Raw genomic sequence first — 14,129 nt, 5'->3', positions numbered from 1 at the left:
AAGTGTGGATGAGACAAAAAATAGAAGAGCTCGCTCCCTAGAAGTAAGGTTAGGATAGCTGTGCTCTTAAAAGGGAAAAGGCACAGAATGACCAAGGTGCGTTTTGTGATGTATCATTATGGAAATGGAAATAGCTAATATGTTAGTTGTTTTTATAGTGTAATTAACTTACACATTTTATTAATAGCTGAATGACAACCTTTTAAGAATTGGACCCCAAGCAGTGTTAAAATGCACCACTACCTTAAATGCATTTACCTGTCAACAAAACCCTGAATTACTGACAGAAATAGTACTATGCATAAAGTACTTCGACCTGCTAGAAGATTGTGAGGGGTGTTGAATGGACAGTGAAAGATAATCAGACAAGTGAAAACTCCGTGGAAGAGCGTTTAAAACTTGACACAGGGGGCTGTGGAGGTTATGGTAGAACCTTCCCGTCGATGTTGTTGAAGGCAGTACGCTGATTGCATTTAAGAAACGACTGGATGATATTCTCCGATCTATTTTCTGCTACCTACAGTATAGTTTGCAGCTGCAGCCATAACTACAGCAGCGCTTTAAATCGCTTCTGATTGAAGACAGCAGACGGAACCAACGGACTGCGTTGCGGGGGGAGATATGTATAGATTTATTAAAATAAAAGTTGAAGTAAAATTAAATATTGTCAGAAAATCTATACAAAATGTGTAAGCTTACGTGTAATTACATGTAATTAAATGTACATTAGCAAACTTCCGTTAATGTTGAATTTTAATAGCGAAATTCATTTGAAACACCCTCTTGAAATCCCCCCCGTTGCCACGGGAGTGTTTGTCTACGCCGGGCAAAGTGAGGCAAGATGGCTGCGCCCTGTGTGTCGTGTCTAAGTTGATGTTTTGCACGTATATTCTAGTATTTTATTATTTATCGTTTTATAATAATTGTTGAATTGTCGTTTAACACAAATAGACAACAGCGTCATTTGCAGAAATATTTCCGGTAGTCCTGATCCGCATAATTCACCGTTGCATACCATTTTATCCCTAGCGAGAATTGTTAAATGGTGGAAAAACATACTTCTGAACAGATCGTTTATTTATAAAGCGTTCGATGAGCAAATGTCCATTATCCTCTTTGAATTATAAGTAGGGTTTCGTTAAAAAAAACCAACAAGATATATCCCATATTTATCGGGAGTTTAAAATCATTTTAATATTATAGTTAACTGTTCTCGACAACAGAAGGCAACCTCGATTCTGACGGAAGATGGTGAACGACAAGGAAATCGAGGCGCTGGGAAGTATACTGGTGAACGTCGAGGAGCCCCTCAGGGCGCGTTTCCGGGCTCTGTTCACCCTGAGGAATCTGGGCGGGTCGGCCGCCATAGACTGGATCAGCAAGGCCTTCGCGGACGACTCGGCGCTCCTGAAGCATGAGCTGGCCTACTGCCTGGGCCAGATGCAGGACGAGCGCGCCATCCCCACGCTGGTGTCCGTGCTGGAGGACACGCGGCAGGAGCCCATGGTCCGACACGAGGCCGGTGAGGGTCCACAGTTCTCCTTCCGAGCCCCGAGAACCGCTGACTGACGGGAGAGGTGCAGATCATTTTCAGATCTCTCTAACAGGGGGCTCCCAACCCTTGTCCTGAATCTCTTCCCCCCCCCAGCTGAAGCCTTTACTTAAATGAGTACCTCTCTGAACAAGTCGCTAGGTCAGATGACGTGAAGTTAAGAAATACAGCCGTCAAAAGAGTTGAAATGACCCTATTATTGGCATAGTAGTTCCAGTAGGGAGCTGCGTCAGCATGGGTAGGCTGCAAATGAACAACTAAAGGTTTATTCCTGCTGAAAAGAAACACCAGAAGAAGGCTTGTTTCCTTTCTTCTCTTTTCGGCCCGGAATAAACCTCGACTTGTTCCTATGATTAGCATGATTGAGGGTTCGATTATTTGAGGGCTCTGCGTGGGTCAGTCTTGAGACACGGGGTGTCCTGTTATTGTCTAGACAGTTGAGCATCGCCTGTGCGCGTAGTGGGAAGCAGAGGGGGTACCCCTGTAGCTTCCCCCACCCTAGCACTTTCCTGTCATGGGCTGTTCATGCCGCTGTGTGATCAGAGTCAAGTTGAGTTCTCTGCATAAAAATGTTGGACGCGGCTTTAACCCTTGATGATTTTGCTTGTCTTTCCAGGAGAAGCTTTAGGAGCAATAGGAAATCCCAAGGTTCTGGATATCCTGAAGCGTTACTCTGAAGACCCTGTGATTGAGGTAAGGTCCAAATAAAGCTTAAGTGTATCTAAGCAGTTAACTAGTACAACTCTTATCTACTGCACTATAAGATCCTGAAGTGCTGGAATATGGGCATGGCGGCAGTGCAGTGCTGAGCCCCAGCCAGGCAGGTCGAAGTGGGTCCGTGCAGCTGAGTGTCGCCCCCGGCCCCCCTCAGGTTGCAGAGACCTGCCAGCTGGCGCTGAGGCGGATCGAGTGGCTGCTCAGCGGGCAGGAGCAGTGGAAGGACGACAGCCCCTACGTGTCCGTGGACCCGGCGCCCCCGGCCCCGGAGAGGAGCGTCCCAGAGCTCCGAACCCGCCTGCTGGACGAGTCCCTGCCCCTCTTCGACCGGTACAGAGCCATGTTCGCCCTCAGGAACCTGGGCACGGAGGAGGCGGTGCTGGCGCTGGCCGACGGTATGCGTGACGCAGCCGGGAGGAGTGGGCAAGCCGCGGGGGGTTTCAGTTTCATGAGACCCTCCTGACCTTCCTTTAAATCTGAGCAAGTTGATTTCTTCATGGCTGTGCTTTAAAGTATAGGGAAATTCTTCAGGAATAAAAACATTTAGGAGTGAAGCGCAGTTCTCCCAGTTCTCACAGTCTGCATGCAGGTTGCGCGTGTGTGTTATTGAGAATTAATGCGACGGCACGGTGGTGCTGGGGTCTGCATTGCTGCCTCGCAGCGCCGGGGCCCTGGGTTCCTGGACCTGCTGGTGCTGTCTGTGTGGAGTTTGCATGTTCTCCCCAGGTTCTCGTGAGTTTCTTCCCACAGTCCAAAGACATGCTGTTAGGCTAATTGGCTTCAGGGATAATTGGTCCTGTTGTGAGTGTGTGTGTGTGTGTGTGTGTCTCTCTCTCTGTGTGTGCGTGCGCGGGTCCTCCGCCGAGGCCCTGTACTGGCCGAAGTGGTCAGAAGCGGGGTGACGTGGTTTCTGGCGAGGCGAGTGTGCCCTGAGCCGGCCGTGTCTGCTTGTGTCTGCAGGGCTGCAGTGCGGCAGTGCCCTGTTCCGGCACGAGGTGGGCTACGTCCTGGGGCAGGTGCAGCACGAGGCCTGCGTGCCCCAGCTGGCCGCGGCGCTGGCCAGGGCGGACGAGAGCGCCATGGTGCGGCACGAGTGCGCGGAGGCCCTGGGCGCCATCGGCAAGGAGCCATGCCTGCGGGCGCTGCGGGAGCACCTGGGCGACCGCGAGCGCGTGGTGCACGAGAGCTGCGAGGTGGCGCTGGACATGTACGAGTACGAGAACAGCGGGCAGTTCCAGTACGCAGACGGGCTGCTCCGCCTGCAGGGGGCGCAGTGACCCCTCTCAGACACTCAGCCTGCTGGAGAAAGCAGAGCACAGCACACCACCTCCCTGCCTGGCTCTTCTGAATTTCCCTGGGGGGTCCGTGATCCATACCGAACACATTTATTATCTTTAATGCTAGGACGTTAGGGAAATTGACTTATTTTCATATCTACTTGTTTTCTGGACATTTGCACATTGTATGGTTTTATCACTGCTTATATTTAAAATATTAAAATATTTCAGTTTGATAACACATGAGCCTCTGGCATTGCTACATTTCAATAAACTGCAGTTCCTGGTTTAATCCTGCTGTTTGTTGTAATTTTAAATACAGTAAAATATGTTCCCCATACTTGCTAACTTTTGAAGTTCTGTATAGGAGCATGTACATGCCTTTCTCCCATACCTGCACTGTTTCAATGCCGATCCTGGACAGTTGTTGTTTTTAGTTGAGTGAGTGGCAATAATAACCAATCAAGAACAATATCTTTCATCATCTTAAGAGATGCTGCTGTTCAAAAATGCCAATTTCCACTTCCAGTTACTGAACACCTGTGTTTGTTCTCATGTTTGTTTTAGCTGTGGTTTTAAATTAAGCCATGCCACTTGAATGCAAATTTAAGCTGGGTCTGTCTGTTTTTATTTGCTTCTTCTACAGACATTACTTAAAAAGATTAAGTGTGTAATGACAGCAAATACTTTCTGTCATTTGGACAGCAGCTGCATATTATCAGTTAAGTTTCAGCCCTGATTTGGGGTGACTTCAGACAAACGTGTGATCTAGACTGGAGCCTGATTGAAAACACAATTCCTGCCGGAGTAAAGCCTAGAGGGGGCTGCGCAGCACATCTTTGCTGTTTGTTTGCTGAGACGTTTATTGATCCAGTGGGCCAGATTAAGCCTGTATTGTGTAGGAACCACATGATATCATTGTTTTCTTGCTGGTTCCGGCTCATTGTGTTAAATCTTGGCTTTGTTTCCAAGCAGTTGAACTCCATTGTTGTGATCTCTGCCCTTTGTCCCACCCATCTTTATACCCAGAGATCCCTGACTGAACTAATGAGGATGATGGACTTATTACGCCCATCCCCTCCAAATCACTTAGCCACAATCTGGCCTCCCAAGCCAATCGAAACCGGGTCCTGTCCCGAGGCACATGCGTAGAGGAAGAGGGTAATGAGGCTTCTTCTGTCTCCTCCTGTTTCTCTTGTTTTTTTATCCTGTGTTCTGTCTGTTAAAGGCTCTTTAACCCTTAATTTACCACAAAGTTCAATTAAAGAGAGTAAACAACCAGAAGCCCCCTTTTGATCTCCTGAATTTACCTGTCCTGCATCTGGGATAGCTACATCTCATTGGAGCCTCATTATTTTTAAATATAAGACCAACCAGAAAAAGATTTGTACTTATCCAGGAATGGATATCCCGAGATCTCTATCTTTCTGCCAGTGTTCTCGCCTCGCCTCCACTGCACTGCACAGGGCATTTAGTCTGATCTTTTATTTTTTGTATTTTAAGCTTTTGTGTATGTGCTCGTTATGAATACACTACTCCAGTTTGATTCTCAATTTGTGTGTCTCTAGATATATCAATTGAATACATACAAATTCCTTTTTGGGAATGTGATCAATTCTCCTGTGATTTTTATAGGATTCTCAGCCACAGTTTTGCTTTACTGTGGAAGCGTGGTTTTATTAGTTTTTAAATTAGTGGGTGGGGAAAAAAGGACCTATGAAAACAAAAATCTTGTCTGGAAAATTAAAAAATTGATTGTTGTTCACTGAAGCTTTTATTGTCTTTTAAAAACTGCAGTTTGTCTCATCACAGTCCAATCTGGATGCCATTCAAGGCAAATTGGCCTTCTTTTCGGAAGCCATCTGTTCTCCGTACATGTGACTGGGAGGCTCTGAGTTGAAATTCTCTTAATCCAGGGGATAGATAGAAATCACGCTGTTTAGCTTTTTTTCTCTGAGATTGGTGTGATTTGGAGCTGTGATTGAAAACCTCCCAGCTGGAGGAGCCAAAGGAAGAAGACAGGAGACAGGAGATGGATGGATATTTGGGTGTGCTTCTTGAGCACGCTACCCAAAAAATGATTTCGCACAGCCGCCTGAACCTCGTCATCTGAAACTCCAACGTCCCTCCCAGAGTAAGTATGGCGACTCTACTAAAAAATAGTTGTTGTGAACACCTGCTGCGTTGTGCTCTTCTGCAAAAGCCTTCAGACACAGCACATTGAGACAATCAACCTTATAAAAAAGAACACAAAGACTATTCATCTCATTAATGGAGCAGTGTTACGTGTTCAGAGAAGCAGCAATCCTCAGATGTATAAAAGGTGACTTGCTTTGTAATGGCAGGTGTTGCAATTCATAGTGGAATCCTTTATATTTAGAGAACCCTGTTAATTGAAATCTGAACTTTCATTTACTGTATATGGCACACAATTGGACAAATGAGTTGGGCAAATGCAGTGTCCTGTTGCTGTTTTTCCCTTTTATGTTCTTAATTTCCTTTTGGATCTTCTCTCCATCATCAAAAATAACTTTGGCTCTGATGACTAAACTCGCATGTTTATTAACAACTATTATAGATAGTATAACATCTGTTGATAGGGATGCATACTCTTATGTTTAAAGTGGGGGTTGCTGTTGAGTCACCAGTCCACAAAGACTGGAGAATCCAACATCTAAACTCCTTTAGATCACTAGCACAAGCATTTTCTGTGAAATTATGATCTTTGGAGTTAATGGCTGAGACATCAAAGGCAGTTTTTGTTCTTCTGAATCCTGAATCCTCTCTTGCAGATTGCTTTTTGCCTCATAGCGCCCATAAGAGAATTGAGACTACATTTAAATAAGTGTCTATGTGTGATATCTGTAATTTCTTGCCATTTCAAAGTCTGGATGCACAGCTGAAATTAGTCTAAAAGGAGGAGGATATTAAATGTTGAACATAATAGTGCAGATTCACATTTTTGAATGTGTACTGTATGTTGTGCAAGCGTAAAGATAAAATAAATGTTAACATCCATGACTTTTATACAATAAATGCAGGCATGGAATGTATTACCATTTCAGGGTTACTGTAAGTGCTAAGAATGGCTTTCAGATTCCGATGAATGTCAATGCATGTTTCTTTCCAGAAGACTTGTACATCTAAAGCAACCAATCTGAATGTTAGGAGAAAACCTCTCTGAAATGGAGCTCAAACAGTAACCCCAGAAGAACAGGTAAGGCAAATTCATTGAGACTGCATGTTGCAATACTGTTTGTCCGTTAAGTCTGTACACACATTTGATACACCACCGAAGGCACCCTTGGTGTTTGCTTCTGCTGCCTTTGAGGTTGCCAGCTCACAATGTCTGACAAAAAATAATATGAGTACCAGCATTTTATTTACCATTTGAACATGGCATTGAAAGCTTTAAGCATTTTTCCATAAGCCAGCATCCATATATATGATTTTTAAATGTAATCGTAAAAGTTCTTTTAATCCCCAGAAGACAATATATATATATAGACACTGAAACTGAGATGTATGAACTGGCTGGTGCTGTCAGCAGACTAGTGTTATAGTGTAGCTCCTCAGTGATGCAGATAAGATTACCATATTTATAAATGTTTCCAACTGCCTATTTGCCACAAATAACACCAGTTTTTTAATAATAATAATAATAATAATAATAATAATAGTGGGATATCTGATGTTTAAGTTGGGCCAATATTTTTGCTACCATCCAGGAAACAAACTTAAAAATCTCCTATGATTTATCTTGCACCTGTATTCACAAAGCCTCAATCCCCTGTGGCCCATTAGCGTTGTGAACGTGAAGCAGGAGGCCACAGACAGATTAGGAGCAGGGGGGGGGTAAGGCGTTATAATTGAGGGGAGAAAATTAATACCGTCAGAGAAAGAGACAGAGAGACACGGTTGAGAAGTGCAGAGAAGTGTGTCGACCGTCGCCCCGGAGAGCCAGACCCCAGCCAGCGTTTGAGACCCCTCCGGCAGAATGCTGCACCCAATCATGATTGGAATAATCATAGTCAACACTAGCATGACTGCGCTTTACTGGATTTTCATTCTCCATGAAGCCTTTAACAGAAAGGTGGAGGAAGAGCCCAAGCCCAAGGAGAATCCAGCTTAATCCGGACACCTTTTTTGAAAGTAGAAAAGGGCATGGGCATGACTGCCTGGCCTGTAGCATTTAGCACTTTCTCTTTGTCCTTCATACAGCTTCACATAGGGTCCCAAGGCTTTGCTGACAACAGCTGCTGCCGAGCGTACAGGTACCCGTACAATGATTTTTCTGCTGTCTTTGTAATCCCAGGGGTTTGTTAGAATTTGCTCTGTAATTGATGGGACGAAATTGTACAAACTTTCCAAACTTTTTAAAATCTGGTACTGAGTCAGCTGGAGTAGAAAGAGCAGTAAAATTAAGTTTTCGAACCAGCTGAAACTTTTTAACATGATTCGCCTCCTTGTTTTTAAATGATTTGGGAATTGTGGATTTTTTCGATTGACTGCAAAGAAAATTAATGAATTGAAATATTATCCTCAGTGCATAACAGATGGGCGTGTTTCTGGATTTAAGAGCTGGTGACTAGGACCGGTACAGTCTTGTAACGGTGCAACAGAAAAGGAAGTAGAAATGTTTCCAGAATAATATTTTGTTTCATCTTACTCATATTTACATAAAACAGAAATAAGTTAGAAACCAGATTTTCTGCTTTGGACTGCAAAGTCATTACAACCTTTGTGAATTTTGAACTGTCATTAATTAACTCTTTAATTTTTCCTGTTGTTTTTCCATCGTCTTGGGATAGTTAGTCATCCTGACACCTCCTGTGGGTCTTCAAATAAGCAGAAAGATGTTGAAGGTTTGTGTATCCTCTGTGTCTTGAATTATTGGCTGACAAAAAAGAAAAAAGAAAACCTGAGAAAGAGGATTGCATGGACTGAAGGGCCAGCTCTTAGTTTTCCCTGCACTGGACCTTCCACAGACAGAACCAGCTTGTCTGTGAAAAGGTAAGGCACCTTCTGATCCTTTTGTGTCTCAAAATGTTTCCGAAACCTTCTGATCAAAGGGCACGCATGTATAACCATCTTCGCTCTTTGGCAGTCTGCCCATTCTGACTGAACCTGTCGCTGGTGTCTCATCAACATCCTGTCATCCACTGGAGCTTTTTCACCTTGTCCAAGCACTCGTTTTGCCAAAGAAAGTTAGCAGTCACCAGTCATCATCTAGAACCTCCATGGCTCCTCCACATCGCTGTCTTCTCTCTGAAAGAAACATGACAGGACCAGTGGAAATGCATCAATTACATATCAATAACTGCTCTGCTCAGATTTTATTTTGTGTACAGAAGTGGCAGGTGTCAGAGATGGAAATCAGAGCCTCTCATTAATAGTGTTTCAAGCCATTTTTCACCTAATATGATTAAAATACAATTCCGTCAAAATCTCTGTAATTCAGGGCTTGTTAAATACAGAGCCTTAGGATCTATTACTGGGTTTTAGCATGACTGACAGCTTGGTAATAAACTGGTTAATTGATTAATTTAAATTATTACATCTGTCCGAGCTTTGCTTTCTTGGAGTGCTGCACTGAGACACTCCATGACAGTTTCTTAGAAGCTACTTAGCACTCTGGGACACTTTGAAATATCCTTTTTAATCACAAATTTAAAACAAGATAACACAAAAACATGTTAATAAAGGATTATGGCAAGTTTTCTTAAGCTATGGCACACATGACGTTTATGTTGTGTTTTTTTATATTATAAATTAAATTAATATTTTTAGCGTGTCCTGGTGCATTATCTCTCCATATCCCTTTCAGAATTAAGCATGCTGGATTGAAGGCACATTTATAAAAGGATTACCTACAACTTAATGGTTTGAGGAGTACTTAACTAAAGCTTCAGGGCCTGATTGTCTTCCATAAACAAGCACAGACCCCAGGAAGGTCAGCTGCCCCACACTCGGCCTGCGCACCTGTTGAGGGCTGTGTGGGGGGCACATCGTGGTGGACGACCTGTAGAAAAGGACACAAGATCGCCCCCCCCTTCCCTCCTCATGCCAGTGGCAGAGCTAGCCCGGGCAGCCCTTGCCAACTCCACAGAGTTCCCACTCTCTGCCAACCAGTCCACACTTGCCCATGCCACCCGACACCTTTTCCAGTACCCCTCCGAGGAAGACAATGGGGCGGACTCCGTAGATTACACCCCGCCAGCCCAAGCACGTCCTCTACCTTATCATGGGAGCCTTGGCCGTTCTCACAGTGGTGTACGTCATCGTCAGCCACCTCATCGATGACCTGATTCATGACCTGGCAGGTAGGAGCACCTCGTCCAGAGGGGGCGCTGACCTCTTCTGCCCCGGTGGGGCAGGGGCTCTGCGAAGCGTTTCCTTTAGCTTGAGGTCAGCTCGTGAGACTCATCACTCCGTCCTGCCCCCCTGACTGGGGTAGGGAAGGCGATGCTGGGAATGATGTACCTTAATTGATCTAGTTTCACTGTCCCTAGGTTGGCACTCGTGAGCATTTACACTCAGTGGCCAAAATACTAGGGTCTCCCAGTCGCGTGAATAGATTGTCTTGGGGACAGGAAATGCATGGTTGTTCGAGGAGTGCAAGACAGATTTCCAATCCCTTAATTCGACTGAAAACAAGCAGCATACGCATTTTACAATTACCCTCCTCACAACCTTATATTGATTTGATCCTGCTAAAATGGAATGACATTGGACTGCAAATGTTTCAAAACCCTGTTGACTGCAGAGCAGGGTGGGTTTAAGCTGTTCTTGGCACTAACTGAGGCCCAGCACGTCACTCTGTTGGGGATCCTAACATTTTGGCCACTGTATGTAAATGTGGGCTTGTTGGGGGCTGCAAGACCTACCTGGAATATCAGAAGGATGCCCTTCATTAAAACAGAAAGAAAAGAGCTATCTGTTTTATCATTAGCTTTATTCAGAGACAGAAAAGGTGAAGTAAGATTCACACTGGAGTTCTGCGAAACTCGTCAAAATAGTGGGTGACAGCAGATTGAAACCGGACCAAACAGATTAGAGCAGAAAATCCAGACATCATTGGAGTAAGTGACTAGCTGATGACAAAAAGGTCAAACCTGCCTGTGACCTTAGTTTGTCCCCTTTTAGGGCAGTAGATAGGTGTTCATTTTGTTAAGACTGACAAAGTCCCCCCTCCCCCCTCTGTGTATGAACACACACAAGCTCCTTTAATAGGATTTCAGAGACTCTTAGTGAATTACCTTGCAGTCTGCTTTTAATAAGACCACTGATATGGAGGTCAGATCAATGGAAAAAAAGAGGCAGACCTTCAGGAAGGATTTCAACATGAAGGTGGCATCATATCAGGCTGGAACTCTGGTATCTCACCAGCGCGAGATAAGATGGTTTTCCTTTCTTAAAGATCAACCTAGACACTTTCCTCATATGAATGTCATTATACCACAGCCTGCTAGCAATTTAAGTGTTACCCATTTAAGCTAATGACTGGCAAATCGTAAGTCGTCTCTGTAGTCCTGATTTTCATTTCTGTCTTCTCTAATTTGCTTTTCCGTTTTACTAAAAACACCACAAAGAACTGAATGTTACAGGCTTTTGTAAACATGCCCCTGTTGAACTGGTGTACAACGTCTCGGGAAATTCTTTTTCATGTTTAGTGGCTGAATATTTCTACACCGCCTTCCCAACAGACAAAAATAAAGTTTATACGACATCATTTTTTATAGCAGCCATTGTGAGGGGAGGTTTGGGGGTACAGTATATAACCAGTATATAAGTCTAATTTTCAGTGTCACACTGAACCCCTGATTCAGATTTATTGCTAAGAGACCTGCTGAAACCAGTGGGGTTGCAATCACTGACCTTACAAAAATATCTGAGAATAGGTATAAAGCCACACATGTCTTCTCTACCCCGCTTCAAAGATCATGATGTGAAAATACTCTTGAAAGGAACAAATATTAAAGTTATTCTTGGCTTGCAGTGTGTGTGTATGTCTTGTTCACAAGTCTCATGTGAGCCTGGACTGTGATTGCTAAGGATGACACAAAAAAAAGGTTACTTTTTGCGTGAGAAGTCGGATTGTGTGCTGGTCTCACCCTGGCTGACGTCTCCTCTTTGCTTTTTCGGTGACTCTGATATCTTACCTTCTCCGCCTGTGGTTGCAGACTGGTTGCTGGGGCCAAACACAGAGGACGAAAGGAAGCAGCGTGACGGCAAGGGACAGGGAGATGTGAGAAACGAAAACACCAAAGACGAAGAGCTTCTGAGGCTGATGGTGGAGAGGAGGGGGGTCCTGCCCATGTCTGGGGTCCTGTCGGAGAGAGCCCTCCAGTCCTAACACGGTCAGCCAGACACCCAGGGGAGGAGCACAAGGAACACAAGGTCTAGTCATTGCAACGTATCTACAACAACAAGCAGCAGGATTGTTCTGGCCTCTCTGGGTCCCATTATTGTCTCGTACGGTCCTTCTCTCCCAATCCCAAACAGCTCTGGTCCAAGAAATCCCCGAAGAGTTCCAGTCCGTCTTTTTGAAAGAACTGAGTGGAGTTTTAAGGGGTGGCTCCCAAAAACGTTCCCTGTGGCTATTTCTTGGGACATATCACCTTGTAGAATATTGCTTTGTGTTTTCCGCTGTGAATTTATTTTTCCCCATTCTAGCCAGGTACTATAGGATATCAAATTCCTTGAAAGTGTAAATGACTGCCCTTTGAAAACAGAACATCATAGCAAAATGAAATCAGTTGTGAGTTCTTAGATTTCTGCAATTTAATGTATATTTATGTTGGGTTCAGAAAATAAAATGTGTTCTACTTTAATCCTGCTTAATCTTGACTGATCCAACAGGGATGTCTGATTTTTTTTTTCAAATGAGGGTGCAAATTAAGTTAAATTAAGTTAATAGAGTGTTTTCTGGGTTATTAAACTCTTGGGAATGAGGGCTGGCAGTGGATAACAACAAGGGAGGGAGATTTGAGAGAGGTGGTGGATTTGCAGTTAACAACAAGTAGTTCACACAGCATTTAAATACAACTGCCTGCTTTCCTGGTATCAGGTTCAATTAGTGTTTCTGATTGTATCTGTCATTTCTGAAGCCATCCAAAAGCAGCCCCTGCTGAGTTGAAAGGCCTTGCCCTCTGTCTTTATGATGGCACAAGCATAAAATGGTAAGACACCTTAAACCATCTTAAAAGCTTAGCCAGGGACTTTGCAATTTGGCAACTAGACAGTCACCTTGGGACCGTGGCGTTGGATAATAGATGGCACATGAGCCCCAACCACAGATAAACGATGCACCTACAGCACTGCCAGCATGCATGTATAATAATGTATAATGTTTCTTTATTCGCCCTATACAATTTCTTGCATTAGGAATTCGTCTTTTCGCATACCCCAGCTTTTCTCCAAGGAGACACAGACACACAGACAGGGAGAGAAGCTTGGGGTCAGAGCGCAGGGTCTGCCATTGTACGGCGCCCTTGGAGCAGTTAGGGTTAAGGGCCTTGCTCAGGGGCCCAACGGAGTAGGATTCCTCTGCCGGCCACGGGATTTGAACCGGCAACCTTCCAGTCACAGACGCAGATCCTTAGCCACAGAGCCACCGCTCCGCCCATGCAGTGTATATACAATATTTGCACACATGCACAAAAACACACACGGATTATGCACAGGCAGCATGAACTGGCTGTGAACCTGCATAGAATTCTCCTCATACAGAGGTGTGACGTGCCTGTTAAAGGTAAGGACACGATTCAAGCTCAGGAATTGAAATTAAACCAATTGTAGTCAAAGAAACATGAATGTGCAAACATATTTTTACATCACATTGGTAAAACATAGCTGTATGTACAGTATATTAGTGCATATACAATACGCAGGGGGATATCTACAAAGGATTCTACAATGTACATTTGAAGTTTTGAATACAAAGGTTTCTTGCTATCGAATTGTCCACAGATATAAACCTGCATTCCTGTAAATACAAATTTCATTCAGCTGAAACATATGTCACTCTATCTTTTCATATCATTGCCTAATCTGCTATGGGAAATGTCATGGTTCCAGTTCTCATAAAACCATCTTTCGTGGACATTAATGATCTTCATGAGATGGACTGCATGGTCACTAGCTGGTAAACTGGACCAATTTAACAGCTTCTCCCAGCTTATAGGTGCTGCTGCTTTAAAGAGACCCAGACATCCTGCAGACACACCCACCTCTTGCAAGAGACCACAGTGCAGCAAAGTGCAGGTTAGTCATGAGCCACATCTGGTGTTAAAGAGGAAAGAGGTCGGTTTCCTCTAAAGCAGCAGTTCCTACTGGTTCTTGTTCCAGCTGAGCCCTAAGTTACACAATCAAACCCTTCGTCGACTTAATAAGAATAAAATTAATTTGAAATGTTAGTTCCCAGCTCTTAAACTTGATGGAGCTTTAACCGTTGTAATTTATAAGAGAAATAAAGTCCCAAACTAGTGACTAGAAACAAAATGCTGATTCAATTGAAGCAACTTCCTAGATCAGGTAAGGCTTCAATGATCCAATGTAGGTGGGGAGGAATGAAATCCAGC

The 14,129-nt window shown here is 44.1% G+C and overlaps 1 protein-coding gene across 6 annotated transcripts; it reads left to right on the top strand.

Moving 5' to 3' along the window:
* Window positions 1-805: 805 nt before the first annotated feature.
* On the top strand, window positions 806-12,380 carry dohh (deoxyhypusine hydroxylase/monooxygenase). 6 transcript variants are annotated; one of them, XM_088622030.1, is made up of 8 exons: window positions 806-884; window positions 1,224-1,522; window positions 2,169-2,245; window positions 2,424-2,664; window positions 3,230-5,680; window positions 6,677-7,820; window positions 8,358-8,559; window positions 11,730-12,380. In XM_088622030.1, the coding sequence occupies exons 2-5, from the start codon at window positions 1,249-1,251 to the stop codon at window positions 3,544-3,546; spliced, it is 909 nt and encodes a 302-aa protein (XP_088478156.1). In that variant the 5' UTR covers window positions 806-884; window positions 1,224-1,248; the 3' UTR covers window positions 3,547-5,680; window positions 6,677-7,820; window positions 8,358-8,559; window positions 11,730-12,380. The 6 variants fall into 6 exon arrangements, with proteins under 6 accessions (XP_088478156.1, XP_088478157.1, XP_088478160.1 ...); XM_088622031.1 differs by adding an exon at window positions 9,374-9,869 and having other exon boundaries at window positions 810-1,522; XM_088622034.1 differs by lacking the exon at window positions 8,358-8,559 and adding an exon at window positions 9,374-9,869 and having other exon boundaries at window positions 810-1,522.
* Window positions 12,381-14,129: the final 1,749 nt, after the last annotated feature.

This window comes from Lepisosteus platostomus, chromosome 27 (genome assembly GCF_059453375.1).
Source record: "Lepisosteus platostomus isolate fLepPlt1 chromosome 27, fLepPlt1.hap1, whole genome shotgun sequence".
In the NCBI taxonomy this organism is placed as follows: domain Eukaryota; kingdom Metazoa; phylum Chordata; class Actinopteri; order Semionotiformes; family Lepisosteidae; genus Lepisosteus; species Lepisosteus platostomus.
The sequence above is the reverse complement of the archived record's forward strand: the minus strand, read 5'-3'. Positions and strand labels throughout refer to the sequence as shown.